Below are 14,744 nucleotides of genomic sequence, written 5' to 3' on the forward strand. Positions count from 1 at the left end.
CTTGCCCCTGGCAGCCAGGGGCCTGGGCCTGAAGTTTAATTGATGTTTAGTTTCTTGGCCTCAGTCTGCTATTTCTGTTTCATCTGTGTCACTGCTCTGTCCCCCGATTACATACTGTTTGGGGAATAAACCTTGCTCCCCCACTGGCCTTGCCAGCACAGAGGGCTGCCCGGGGCACCCACCAGGTGGTGAGTGGGGCTTGGTTTCTGGAAGAAACCCCCATCGCTGGTGTCTGAGGTCCTTGGGCGTGGGGCGTAGGTCCCCAGAGCCACCCGCTCACTGGAACCCTCTCCACAGGTGTCATAGTTGCTGCTTCTGCTCCCTGAGTATCCAGCTTCTGGCCCCTTGTAACCAGCACCCCAGAGCAAACACACAGGCGCCTGGGAGATGAAAAGCTGGTTCCCTTAATTTACTCACAGATGAAAAATGATCAAAACATTAGCAAATCGAAATCCGGGTGATTCCTAAGGCACCTTGTTCAAAGGGGCGGGCCAGAGGGCGGGGCCTGCAGCCCGGCTACCTGAAGGCTGGGTCTGCGATGCCGTGGTCGGGGTTGCAGGAGAAGGCGATGGTGACGGCATAGCGTGTGCCCCAGTGGACCTTTTCCACGCGGTGCAGGTTCTCGGACCCCGAGGTGAAGAAGGACACCCGGCCTGGGAGAAGAGAGGGACAAGCCACGTGTGTGACAAACCACAAACCAGGCGGACAGAGACAGAGGAGGCAGCACGAGGTTGCAGGGGGCACTGAGCTCGTGGTGGGGGCTGGCGACTCGGGGATGAGGGTGCCCGGGAGCCCTGTGCCCACCCAGAGCCCACCTCCCAGCAGCCAGCCAGCACTGGTGACTCGCATGACAGAGTGAAGGGCACACAGACCCAGGACACATACATCAGCTGTGCTCAGTTAATAAGCTGCTCCCACCCACGTCGAGAAATGTGCTTCCTGGCTCTGCATTCTCTTCAGTAACAACTAACTAGGCGTCCTCAATGTGGGCTTTTGCTTGGCAGCTAAGTAACCAAAACTATGAAAGCATCTCAGTTTTGCAACCCTACATGTGTTTCTCCTCTTGGAAAAGGGTCCCTGGATGCCTCCCGAAAGCATGTGACATAGGACATCAGGCCTCAGCACCAGAAGCTTCTCTGGTCCATTAAATTGTTGGAACCCACAAGACGTCAACTTGAAACAAATGTCCCTGGGGGCACCGCCTGGGCTGCCTGAACCCTGCAGGGTCCACAGGAAAGTCCAGCCCTCAGTGCCCAGCTCTGCGAGACAGGAGTGTCTGTCGCCCTGGGTCCCCAGTGGGCAGCACACGATAACTGTGCTTTAGGGTGGGCCTTCCACGAAACAAACTTCTACTCGAGTGTTTACTGGGCTTAATGCACCTCAGGAGGCCTTGGGGCCCTGCTGTCCCCACCCCATTTGGGCTCGCGACCCCATACGCTCCAGAGCTCTGGGCTGTGTGAGTGACCATGCTGTGCTGGGGACAGCAGGGGTCCGGGACCACCAGGTCCAGGGAAGCTGGTTCTGGGGCTCAGTGCCATCACCAGTGTTGTTAAGTCAGGGGCATGCAGTCACCTTAAGCTGCCCAGTCCCTCTGGGCGGGAGCCCCCTACACACTGGGGGCGGGGCCGGCTCTGTGACAGCAGTGACCGAGGATATACCCGCCTCAGCCTCTGACCAGTGGGCCCCTAGGTGTCTCGGGCCAGTGTCTGGATCCAAGCGAATGCTGGGTGGCCGACACACAGGGCCTCCCTGAATGCAGCCCCTCCCCGGAGCCTGCGGCGCGCCTACCGGCTCTGGGCTCCACCGTCTTGTTGGCGCCCTCCTCCATGAACACGAAGCGCCCGCCGCCGAAGTCGTCCAGGTAGTCAGACAGGTACAGCAGCGAGGTGTAGTCAAAGGAGCCGTAGGTCACCTGGGGGCCAAGGGGCGTCAGCACCTGAGCTCGGGCTCGCGCAGCAGGAGCTCGCACACCCCTCTGCCCGCACTGTGGGTGCCTTGGGCCCTGCCGCTCCGCCTCCCCAACCTCAGGCCACCTCCCTGCGCCCACTGTCACCTGCTGCTGGGGACTCCGGCGCAGCCCCAGGCCCAGGCAGCACGGCGGGACCCATGGCGACAAGTCCACGCTGTGGTGCCTCCTGGACGGTGCCACGCCGCCCACTAACCCACCAGGGCAACCCCAGCTTTTGTTTCAATTGTGGGAAATACGCACCTGTGCAGTTTACACTTGCACCACGTTCGAGCGCACAGCTCGGCGGCATTCGTCACACTCACACCGCCGTGTGGCCGTCACCCCATCACGTCCAGACCCTCTCACCTTCCCAAACTGACCTCCATCCCCACTGAACACTGACCCATCCCCATCCCCCGCCCTGGGCGCCCACCGTCTACTGTCTCAGTGACCTCCCATCAGTGGCTCCCTGGCATCTGGACGGGATCCTTTTGTGCCAGGCCCTCTTCGCGTGGATGTTCTTTTGGGAAAGTGTGAGCGGTCAGAGCAGAGGACGGGCATGAGGTCTGAGTGTGGACCCTCTGCCGCTCGACCCCTGGACCTGGGCAAAGGAACGTCAACAGGGACGGCCGTCACTCGTTTCCTGAGAACCTCCTGCCGTGGCAGAAACAGCAGGACGTGCTCCTGAAATGTCAGCACTGCCTGTGCAGGCTCTGCGGGGAGGCCGGGGTGCCACATGGGGACATGGTTTGCAACACGAGACTTGGAAGGTTTGGTTTAAATCCTCCGTGAGACTGAAGAGGACTCGATGGTGTGTGACAGGCAGAGGTGCTTCCTTCCCTAGGGTCAGAGACAGCCCTCGCACAAACCAGCGTCTGGTTAACAAAAGAATTTAGTGACGTGCTTTTTTCCACAGTAAGACCACGGTGGTGTGTGACGTCCAGGAGTCTTAATCACATACTTTCCAGCCTGATGAATTCCTCAGTGAGCGAGTCTAGGTAAGAGATGGAGAATCACGAGACTCCGAGGACGGCTGTCCAAATGTCCCCGTCCCCATCCTATCGCAGCCCCAAACGCCCACCTCGGAGCTGCTGAGGTAGAAATCTAGACTGTCCGATGGTTTTACTGACACCTGTAGGTAGGCAGCAGGGACGGGGGCCACAGAAGACCCAGACGACTGTCATGTGACACGTCTGATCAAGGCTCAGGAGGTCCAAAAGCCCCTTTGCCCCTACCTGGCTATCACTCCCCTGTCACCATGACAACAGTCCCTCCTGACAGGAACTGGGCTGACCAGCAGGGAGGGACAGCAGGCCTGCCCCGGTGACGAGACCCCACGTCATCTTCTCGTGAGCTCGGCACCGTGATGTGCCGTGCCGCCTGTGGGGCTGGACTCCGCCTCCACACCTGGGCTCGCCTCCACACCCCCAACACCCCGTCTCGGGGCCCCTTGCCGGCATCAGTTCACCCAATAAACACCAAAGTGACATGGACGTGCGAACAGCCCAGCAGTGCTTCTCCACTCGCTCCAGCAGTGAGCTGCCTGCCCACCGACACCTGCGTGAGCCGCACGGACGTGAGACCAGGTGGTGCAGGGCGGTCCAGAGCCTGACCCTCTCCTGCCCGCCCACCCACACACTGCAAAGGAGCCCCGAAACCACATGCAAGCCACCGAGCTGGGGAGGAGGTGGCGGAGGCCGGTCTTCGCAGCTCAGGTTTAGGGGTGGTAAAGGGCGTGGGGCTTGGCCGGGGGCGTCTCTGTTCCCGACTCTGGGGGGGCAAGATGACTTCCTGGGTGAGGAGCAGAGGCCTGCTCCCCGAGTCCCCTCGTGCCTGAAGACGTCTCCTTGGCTGGACACTGTCCTGCGTCCTGAGGATTGTCGCCTGGCCCCTTGGGTTGCAGCAGAGCTCAGACGTCTGAGGCCTCCCAGCCTGTACTGCTGACTCACTCTTTCTGCCAGAGTTTCTTCCTCACTTCTGGTCCCGTAACTGGCCAGGTTATGCTCAGTGCTACTCTCTTGACCCGCTTCTGCCTGGAGCGTGGACAGCTCCTCCTCCTTCCTGCAAGGACTCCTCTGGGCTCCATCCCACACCTGTGCTGGCCAGGCCTGTCTGTCCCCCCATATCTGGGGCGGCGCAGGCTAAACGCTAACCTCTAAATGCTGTAAAACCTCGACTTTTCCTCAGCAATGTCTACGTCTGTCTTCCACCGAAGGTCTTGTCTGGTGCCCTAATGAAACCGTGGTCTGGGCAATGGTGACCAACAGAGCAGTGGCCTCTGGAGCCACGAGGCAGAGGCAGACGGGACTCAGTCACACATGGACCAGGCTGATGCCTGAACCCACCGAAGGGCAACACACGAAACTGACGCCTCTCGGCATGACGCTGGACAGCCCCACGCTGCCGACCTGAATCTGATCCAGCCCCCGAGCCCCGCAGTCCCGGGTACACCACTCGCCACGTGGCCACTTCAGTTTCCTTAACTAGATATTGGGTTCCGCAGTCCCACTGACCCGGCCACTGACCACGTGTGGCCATCGCTGTCCAGCTCAGATGGGCAGGTGCTGATTTCAGACTGAAGCCAATCTGTAAGCTTCTCTCAGACCTGCTCCCGTCTCTTTCTTTTCCACTTCACTTCCTTTTGTTCTCGCGTCTAGAGACATGGGGAGCATCCTGGGTCACACGAGCACCCTCGTAGTGGCGGGGTGACTGCCCACAGCCCTCAGAACCCCCTGCAGCACATCTCCCCGAAATCCCCGCCTGCCGGGGCCACGCCGGCCAGTGGTTGTGATAAGGTGTAGACAGGGCTCCAACGAGACTGACAGAGAGCGCTGGTCAGTGTGGCTGTGTCAGCACAATGGGAGGTCCACGAGGTCTGCAGAATGGCAGTCAGAGATCTGCCCGAGAAAAGGTGCAAAGTGGGGAGAGGGAGGGCCTCCAGGGGACGCAGCTGCGAGCACGGCCACCGTGGTGGGGACGCATGGCGAAGCTTGCAGCTCAGAGGACTGTGCTGTGGGTGGGAAGGGCAGCAAAGGACGGCGGCTGGCCAGTGCTCCCTGTTCGTGTGCGCCTGTCCCAGTCTTTTCTTGCCACCATCACATGAGACAGGTTTTATTCCCTGGTCCGCGTCACCCAGATGTAGGGAACTCCCGAAACGCCAGACAGGAAGATGCCTACAGCCCTAAATATGTGAACGCTGTGTAGATGCTTGCCAACCCCGCCAGCGCCGAGCTGGGGCAGCTGCCGTCGGGTGCCAGGCGCCGCGGCCCCGCCCGGCGTGCCGAGAGCCTCACCTTGTCCACGTGGGCGTGCCAGTACTCGTCGTGGGCCGTCCGGGCTTCCGTGCTGTTGATGCGGGAGAAAAACGTGGGCTTCGTCAGGTACAGCGAGGCTGCACTGATCCCAAAGGCCTGGGCGATGGCCAGCTGGACCTTCTGCCGCACGTCCCTGCAGAGGACACAGGTGTCACTGGGAGCAGCACAGCCTCGGAGAACTCTCCCGGGGTCCCACTGTGCCCACACAGGGCTACATGGCCTGGAGGAAGGCGGAAAGACGGGCACGCACACGGCACCCACACACAAGTGACAGGATGTGATGGACACGACCAGGGGACCAGCTCCGTGTAGGAATGAGCACAGCACCGAGCCCGGAGTGGGGCAGTGTCCGTGGGGACAGACAGGAGCCGTGTTGGGGGCGGAGTGGCCCTCTGCACATGGCCCACACGTTCCTGTGCAGTGTAGGGAGGCCTGGAGGACCCCGCCCTGGACTGAGGTCGACACTGTGCACCGTCAGGGGCGGGGGACACAGCAGAGGGTGGTGCCCCTGGAGACAGGCCCTGCCTGCGTGTGGTGAAGCCCTAAAACCACGTGCTGAAATCCACAAAGCACTGGTTGACCCTCTGACGTGCATGTCACTAGCCAAAGGGCACCCCCATGCAGGCTGGGGAGCTGGTCGTGTGCGTCCAGGAGCAGGGTCCCACCAACACCAGGACCATGTCCATCCGGATCATTTTGTGGGACTCTTATGGCACAGAATCCAGCCTTTTCTGGATGGTGCCGAAGGCAAAATCACCAAATCGCTTCTGTTTTTTTTTTGCTCAGTGGCCCTTTGTCAGCTGAATGTCAGGGAGAATGTGAGGTCTGACGAGCAGAAGCCGGGTCTGTACAAACTGCCCTTTGTGGGCAGCCTGGTGCCAGACCCTCAGGGGTGGTCACTGTAACGGAAACCGAGAACCAGAAGGGCCGAGCTCTCTCTGACTTTCCGGATGGAATGTTAAGTTAGCTTCGCTCTCACAAGCTGCCCTTGCAGGACACTGCGGCTGGACGTCGGCCCTGCCTGGAGTGGGCAGCACGCAGCCCCGTCCCTCCCACCCTCCACTGCTGGCCTCCGTCTCCTCCTTACCGGTATAACTGGAAGTCCTCTTCTGAGAAAATGTTTTCTATTTTATCCCCAAAGTATCTGTGAAAAAGTAAGGAGCATTAACAAGTGTAACGTTTTATTAATTTTCCCTTCAAATTCAGTCTTTCCTCCAGCTGACCCACAAGTCCTTGAAAATCGACAGATCCTGTATGTCGGAGCTGACCTGTTTCTACAAGACAACTATGTGACAAACGGGAGGCAGGGACAGGGAGGTCAGAACTGCCTGGTGGGATGAGAGTGACGTTTACCAAGGCTGCAGAGTCTAAGCTTCTCCTGGTCCCTCACAGGAGCCCGCCTGCCTCCCACCTCTCCCTGCTGCCGTTGGGCCCTGTCCCTCGGCTTACGGCAGGTCCCAGCTCCCCAGAAGCCCCAATGTAGCACGAGACTGTTCCCTGAAGCTTGGTGAACAAGCATCCTGCCCTCTGAGAAGGGCCACACCTTCCGATCCTCGCTGGGCCTCATCCCTGCGGCAAACGTCGCAGTTTACTCAAGACGTGAAGCCTCTTGGATGCAACTCCCACAAGCCTCACTGTGGCATCCCAGCTAGGGAACAACAGAGCCACACGCTCATGTCGCACCACTGGGGTCACCGCCTTTCAGGCTCTCACCTGTACAGGTTCACAAAGTGCTTCCCAACAGACAGGGCACCCGAGTGCAAGTCCAAGATGGACGCCTGCAAAAGATGTTTGCAGAGCAGCGCGTGAGGGCTGCACGGCCGTGACAGGAGCACTACCAGCTGCTGGCGAAACACAGGAGACCAAGGTCTGTCCACACACACCCTGAGTCAGGGAGACGGCACCACCGCTGGGGTTTAAGAATGTTGGACCTGGGTTTGTGCAGGACGGGTCCCAGTCTCTGCTGCCTAAAGAGGAAACTCTTGTCTAATTCTAAAACAGCCCAGACACCGTCCCTCCAGATACATCAGCGAACCATGAGTGCCCCTACCCACCTCCACTGCAGCTTTGTTGTTGTAAAACCAATGTGCAACCATCTGCTCGTGTTGAAATGTACAGTTTGGTAAGTTTTGACACCGGAATACATAGGAAGAACCACCATCACCATCAAAGAAATAAACACATCTATCGCCCCCAAATTACCTCGCACCCGTGTAATGCCCCTCCTGCCTCTCTCCACCCACTCCTCCCATCTCCAGGCCCTGATGTGCTTTCTGCCGTAATAGACTGATTTACATTTTCTAGAATTTTAGGTAAATGGAATCGTGAGGGATGCACTCCATTTTGGGCTGGTTCTTTTCACTCAGCATAATCCGTTTCATCAGTTGCAATCTGTTCATCGGTTGTCGTTGAGAGCACCCCAGTTTGGGTGACCCAGTTTGTTTGTCCGTCCATTCACCTGTAGGTGGCCGGGGCTCTCAGAAATCAAGCTGGTGGGCGCGTCTGTCCAGAGACTTTCATTCCCATGGGCAAGCACCATGGAGTGGTGTTGCTGGGTGACAACTTTTTAATGAATTACCAAAGTGTTTTCCTACTGCTGCCCACGCTGCCCCACGCCCGGGAGGGGAAGTGGCCACCAGTCTGGGGAACGATTGTGCCTTTCCTCATTGGTGCTGTCACCAGCCCAGGGGTTCATCAGACCATAATCTGGGCTCTAAAAATATTAACTGAGCTTAAAGGAATCAAACCTGCTTAGTTTGCTGCAAGACAACTTCCTGAGTGAATGCTGAGCAAAGAGTAAACTTCAGTCCACACACGAATAGTTTTTAATAAAATTTCCCCCTGAACTGAACTAAACTGAAATAAAAGGAGCAGCTTAATTTTCAGAACTCAGAAGACTTTGCAGAATAAAGCGATGCAGACAATCACGGAAATCGTTACAAACTCCAGCAAAGCCTGTAAATTAATCTTCCTCGGAGCTTCACCATGTGGACTGGTTCAGGGCCACCTGGTGACTATAATTCAGGGATCAGCAAACTACGCAGAGAAGGAATCTTCCCACAGCTCCACACCTGGGTGGAGATCCGTGTTCAGAAAACCACACGGGAACTCAAACCAGCAGGAGGCGCTCACGGGACAGGACAGGACTCCCCCAGGCCGCGCAGGAAGGGATGAGCTGCCCTGGGCCTCAGTTTCCTGCAGCTGCTGTAACAAACAGCCACAAACCAGGGGCTTACAACAACAGGAATTCATCCTCTCACACTCTGGAGGCCAGAAGTCCGAGATCAGGACATCGCAGAGCCGCGCTCCCTCCAGAGGCCCCACGGGAGGGTCCTTCATTGGATCTTGTGGCTTCTGGTGGCCCCAGGCATCCCTTGGTTGGTGGCTGCATCTCTGCCCCTGTCGTCACATGGCTTCTGTCTCCTCTCTGTGTCTTCTCCTCTTCTATCTCAAATCTCCCTCTCCTTCCTCTTACAAGGACACCTGTCATTGGACTCAGGGCCCATCCAGGTAATCCAGGATGATCTCATCTCGAGACCCTTAGCTTAATGACATCTGCAAAGACCCTCTTCCTCAATAAGGTCCCACTCAAAGGTCCTCGGTGGAGGCATCACTGTGGACACTGTGCCCACATGGGGCCCGGAGGCCTCTGGCGGGGAGGATGAGGCGCTCCACCCAGCATGCCGGTCACTGTTTCCCACAGCCCCTCCCGTTTCCAGGGCTGTCACCCCGCCTTGCTCGGTCCGCCCGCCCCTGCCCCTGCCCCAGCCTGCCCTGGCCCAGCGGTCTGCAATGCAGATGAGATCGGAAGCAGGGGGCTGTGATGCGCCTGCAGGAGAGGGAACTCTCACAGCCTCTGAGCGGCTGTGGTTGGTGCCACAGGGTCCCAGGGCCCGTTCACGCCTGTGGTGGGGACACCCGAGGGCCTGAATATCAGGTGCCTCCTCCTTCCTCTCGGAGGGAGGACAAAGTTACAGGGGTAAGAAGAAAACTAAAGCAGACACTGTACAACTCACCCCTCCATCAGATCCGCCCAGGGAGAGCCCCTTCTCCGCTATGCTGTGGGGAAGATAATTTTAAGTCAGACTTAGTGATTGTCTTACCTACGATACATCTAGGCAAATACCAATCACATGATTGGTGCAATGTTAACAGAGTGTTTAATATTCATGTTATAAGCCCGTGTCTACACCACAAGACCCAACTTCCAAAGCTCAATGAGTGAACAGCAACATTTCGCCACCTTGCTGACAACTCACGACACAGTTCAGGACCAACTGAAGACCTCCGTCTTTAGTATCCAGACCCAGTGCCACTTTGAATAGCTGAACTGCTCCCTGTGGGTCCTGGTTGCCACAGGCTGGGGGCGGTCTCTGGAACCACTAGCTCAGGAGGCCAAGCTGGACCTGACAAGACCACCTGATCCTGAAGACGTAGGAGCTTCCAGCGTCTTGAACAGAGGCTTTGCAGTGCCTGGCAACTGCCGGGGGGATGGGGGGGACAATCCCTGACACCAGCGCGCCTGCCCAAAGTGCCCCACAATGCTGTCTGGAAATGGGGAGCCTCTGCCTTGAGACTCTGCCTGGCACATGGCAGATGTCGGCACTGTCCGCGGTAACCTGAGGGCCAGACGCTGACCCTCCCTCGTGGCGCTCACCTCCAAAGATTTTGTGTCTGAACACCTTGTCGGAAAATCTAAGCTTTAAGATTTAAGATCTGGTTTTTAACACCTGAAGTCTTACTAACACTTCCTGCCCCAGGTGAGTCACTGGTAGTGAGCCGAAGGGCTAATCCCCAACTGGGCCTGGAACCGGTTCTGGAGGTGGAACTATTACCATGTTTCCCAGAAAATAAGATTGGCTCTTATGGTAATTTTTGCTCCAAAACACACATTAGGGCTTACGTTCAGGGGATGTCATCCTGAAAAAAATCATGCTAGGGCTTGTTTTCCAGTTAGGTCTTATTTTCGGGGAAACACAGTACCTAGTGACCCCCAGCTGTGGGCGACCATGCTGCGCCTCCCCCAGGAGCTGATGGGGCAGCAACCACCACCGCTGACTTCCTGAATGGTCAGAACCCCTTCCCCTGGAGAAGGCCCGGCCTCTAGAAGATTCTGTCAGCAACCACATCATGGAGGGCAATGACCTTTCCTCCTGGAAATTGGAAAAATGTACCCTTGCCCTAGGAAGCACACAAGGAAATTCTTATGTAACGCGAAATGAATTCTTCAAATCATCTTTCTTAATGGTAATTCTCTGCCTCCCCCGCCCCCCAGCCCCACGTTTCCTGCTCGTTTGGGACAGAAGCTCAGAGAAGCCTCATACCTGCGAATCCTCCGGGCTTCGTCCCTGGTGATGACAGCATCGGTGACACCCCGGCCACACTTGGTAGGGGAGCAGCCTGGAGAGAGAGGAGCGAGGATGAGACGCGAAGCCCAGGCTGAGCCCCTCAACAAGGCTGCACATGTGTTGAAGACTCATCTGTGGGCGGCCCTCCCCAGGGATAACGGGATTTTGTGGGATGGCGCCTTGCCTTCCACAGGATTTGGGGGGCCCGATTTGGCAAATAAAATACGGACAGCAGCTGGATTCGAGTTTCAGATGTCAGATAAGGAAGGGTGACTTTTCAGTACGAATGAGCTCCACGCAGGACACATCACCATCGCACTGGGTGGGCAGCCTGCCCCAGGCCGTGCACCAGGCCGGCTCCTGGCACTCCACCCACTGCAGGTCCATCATTCCCAAGCCCCCATCAGAAAGTCCCTCCTGGACGACCAAAGTTGTGCTTACAATTCTCGTCACTGTCCTACCCCAAGGTCCCAAGACCACTTCCACCAAAGTGCTCACCACCTCTCTACCCTGGGCTCCCTCTGCCGCTCTGCGCGGGGCCTGCAGCAGCTCAGATGGGCGTAGGCCAGGTGGGGTAGATGGAGCCAGGTGGGTGGACGGGGCCAGGTGGGTGGACGGGGCCAGGTGGGCGGACAGGGCCAGGTGGGGCAGACGGGGCCAGGTGGGCGGACAGGGCCAGGTGGGGCGGACGGGGCCAGGTGGGGTGGATGAGGCCAGTGGGGCGGAGCATCAGAGACAATGAGCTCAGTAAGCTCCTTGTGTTGGCAGGAAGGGCAAGTTCACTCCTCGCACTAGATGGGCCATGGGACACGTCCTAGCCAGTGAGATGGAGCCTTGGGGCACTCTCAGGTCACGTGGGGCTGTCTGGCCATTAGCTTTCCACCCCTCTGCCCCTCTTCCTTCCTGGAATGTGAGCCTGGTGCTTGGAGATAGAGGGAATATCCTGGGAACACGAGCCACACACTGGGTGTGTGCTGAGGGGCGCAGCCCCACGTGGGCTCTGAGGGCGCTGGACTGGCTTGGGGGGCCTTCTCTGGGCCGTGTCATGTGGGAAAGTAAACTGTACTTGGGGGCATTTGCACGATGGGTGCCTCTTTTCTGTGGGGTAAATACAATCCTACTGATGGTCTTTTTTAAGTTAAAACACAAAGCCAGATACATGCTTTTTAAAAGGGTTACGTCTTAAACATGACAACGCAGAAAGCTGGACAGTAGAGACAAACTCAATGACAACCAAAAGTCTGAGAGTGCCGTCTACCCCAACAAGCATGCTAGAGGACAAGAATGTCGGAGGGAAATGAGGGGCAAGCTCATGATAAAAGGAACAATTCCCCAGGAAGATAAAGGTGCGGCCAAGAGTGGCCAATGACCTCACATCAAGGACATAACACAGCCCACACAGGAAGCCCAGCCAGGAGCAGCGGCAGATGCGGTCATGTGCAGGTTCTAACACGTCTGTCAGTGACCGCTGGAAGGAGGGACCGAAACCCACAAGGACTAGCAGGTTTGCAAACATGAGCTTGGATTAGAATTATACAGAGCTCTGCATGCAATGTTAGAAAACACATTTTTCCAGGTACACGTGAGACATTAACAAAAACACAGTAGGTCATAAAGAAAGTCTGAACCAATATCACAGGATCTCTAGCTACAATGTAATTAGGTTAGAAATCAATTTTTAGCTGAGCTGTCAGTGGGTGGCTGGTTTGCTTGGTGGTTAGCGTGCAGTGCTCATAACACTAAGATTGCCGGTTCAATTCCCACATGGGCCAGTGAGCTGCGCCCTCCAGAACTAGGTTGAAGGCAACGACTTGACATTGAGCTGATGGGTCCTGGAAAAAACACACTGTTCCCCAACATTCCCCAGTAAAAATAAAAAAAAAAAGAAATACATATTAAAATTAAGTCTGAATGATGAAAAATTATTTTTAAAAATAATCAATTTTTAAAAAAGAACCAGAACCCCAGAAATTCTGAAATTTTAAAATCCAGCAGCAACACAGTGTGTTCAGCATGGATAAGTGCCAAGAGCATGATCTGGGTGAAAAAGTGAGCTGTGAGAGGTTGCGTGTCAGCGCACACACACGTGTGCACTCTGCAAACACACAGTGGCACACCGCATGCAGACACCCCTTTGGGTGGGCAGGGAGCAGCCTCATAGGAGCCCTGCCCCAACCGGAAGAGCCTGCATGAAGAGCCCTTTCTTGCTTCTAAGACCTAAGACTGAGCTGAGGATGGCAAGTCCAGAGGCTTCAAACTACACTCCAGCTATCGTTTTCTATTGTGGTAAAACACACAGAACACGACACTTACCGCTTTACCCCCTTTTAAGAGCACAGCTCAGTGGCCGTAAGCACACTCACTGTTGAGCAGCCATCACCACCACCATCTCCAGAGTTTTTCATCTTCCCAAACTGATACCCCGTACCCAGTAAACTCCCCCATTCCAACTGTTTTTAACATTAACAAATTATTAAATGGGTAGGAAGGAAACTTCTCTTCAGTTCCAACCACTGAAAAATATTTTCTCGAACGCTGGGACTTTAGTGGGAAAAGCTGCCTACGACAGAGCATCCAACCGCAGACCAGTCCTGGCCGCTGAGCGGCCCAGCCAAGCCAACTGCATTCTTCCCGCTAAACCCCCGTCCTGAGCAGCACAACAGCGCCCCTTGGTGGCAGGACTTGGCAACCTCTTCTTGGTTCAAGTTCAAAGCGTTGCTCTGAATCAAAAAATAAACTGAATTCTGTCTGTAAAACTCAGTCACTCAGGCTAGGTTTTTCAAACTGAGAAAGCATCCAGGCAGTAAGGAACGTGCCAGAAAATGCAGCAGCCAGAGATGGCCTGAGGGCGAGAGGTCTCACGTAGCCTCGGCGCCAGCACTTCAGAGGGGTGTGCGCTCTCCAGGGTGCTGAACGCCGCTGGGCCTGCAGACGCTGCGCTCCTGGGCTTCTCCAGGCATAACCAGGCAGCCCCTAACCAGGCTGCTGACCACTCCCTCCTCCTGTGGGGGCCAAGACGGCACACGCGACCACGTACAGGAAGGGCCTCGTAGTGAAGTTCCTTGTTGCAACATTTTCTGCAGCGATAACACTCAAAGACACTCCACAGCCGGTGCCTTTTCTGGTTTCAACTTTCCCATTCCTCCCTTTCCAACTGTTACACCCTCTAGACAAACCGTCACCTCCATCAGACAGCGTCCGCTGCGTGGGGCACCTCAGTGAAAAGCCAGCCACAGCCTTGGCAGTGCCCGGAGGGCCTGCCCTGTATAGAACCTGAAACACCTGCACTTCCCAACCCAGGTGTGGGCTAACCAACCTGGGGGAGGGGAAAAGTCACCTGCCACCCCTCTACCACTTCCAACCTGATCCCACCAACTCACTGCAGCAGCAGCAGACGTGCATGTTAAATGCGCTGCACTGGACACACACGTGCTGCTCTTTCCTGCATCCCCGCCGCCCCGCCCGCGTACCTTCAAACCTTCGGTGGCTGTCATAGTCCTCAGAGCAGGGCACCTCGATGAACCTGCCGGGCAGGACCTCACTGCGGTGAGCCAGGACCTCAGTGACGCCGTCATCGCCCCCCAGACTGCCCCAGAGCAGGAGGGCAGCAAGTGTGGCACCGGCCCCCAGGACAGCGGCTCTCGGCCACTTCCTCCATGCCTCACGCGGTGCCCGGACACTCTTCATGCTGAGAACAGAAAGCACGATTGCCATCACCCAAACGCATTGCGTGAGCAGAGAAGGCAGAGGCCATGCCCACTGCCGCTTACAGCCTTAAGCTATCCCTACACTAACTGTCGTCCGTGCTCTCAATCCATCCAGAGGCACCTGCCAGGTGGGAAGATGCGGTGGGGACACGCCCCCATCAGACCAGGTGGGGCTCACTGTGCCCCTTGCAGACAATAAGAGGGGCTGCCCATGGAGAACCTGTTTCAGGAGTCCTACCAGAGTCTGTCACTATTTCGCCGGCATCTGGAAATGACTGCCCAATCCTATGCCTGTGCCCTCAGCACGGGAATACACACACACACACACACACACACACACACACAAACACACCATGAACTAAGTTAGGTGTGAGTCAAACCCACTTGATTAAAACTGCAAGCCAGCCAGAGAGAGAATATAAGTGCA

At 56.6% G+C, this 14,744-nt stretch overlaps 1 protein-coding gene across 1 annotated transcript in view; it reads right to left on the reverse strand.

The window, feature by feature from the left end:
• Positions 1–14,744, reverse strand: part of OGFOD3 (2-oxoglutarate and iron dependent oxygenase domain containing 3) — a 16,464-nt gene continuing 1,720 nt past the window's right edge. The window contains exons 2-9 of the mRNA XM_033090470.1: positions 14,081–14,298; positions 10,587–10,662; positions 9,279–9,321; positions 6,976–7,040; positions 6,350–6,406; positions 5,242–5,395; positions 1,789–1,912; positions 1–653 (exon numbers count right to left, since the gene is read on the reverse strand). Coding sequence (XP_032946361.1) covers positions 517–653; positions 1,789–1,912; positions 5,242–5,395; positions 6,350–6,406; positions 6,976–7,040; positions 9,279–9,321; positions 10,587–10,662; positions 14,081–14,298 — 874 coding nt within the window. The 3' untranslated portion in view covers positions 1–516. The remainder of the gene's footprint in view (positions 654–1,788; positions 1,913–5,241; positions 5,396–6,349; positions 6,407–6,975; positions 7,041–9,278; positions 9,322–10,586; positions 10,663–14,080; positions 14,299–14,744) is intronic.

The sequence above is a fragment of the Rhinolophus ferrumequinum genome, chromosome 21 (assembly GCF_004115265.2).
Source record: "Rhinolophus ferrumequinum isolate MPI-CBG mRhiFer1 chromosome 21, mRhiFer1_v1.p, whole genome shotgun sequence".
Lineage (NCBI taxonomy): Eukaryota > Metazoa > Chordata > Mammalia > Chiroptera > Rhinolophidae > Rhinolophus > Rhinolophus ferrumequinum.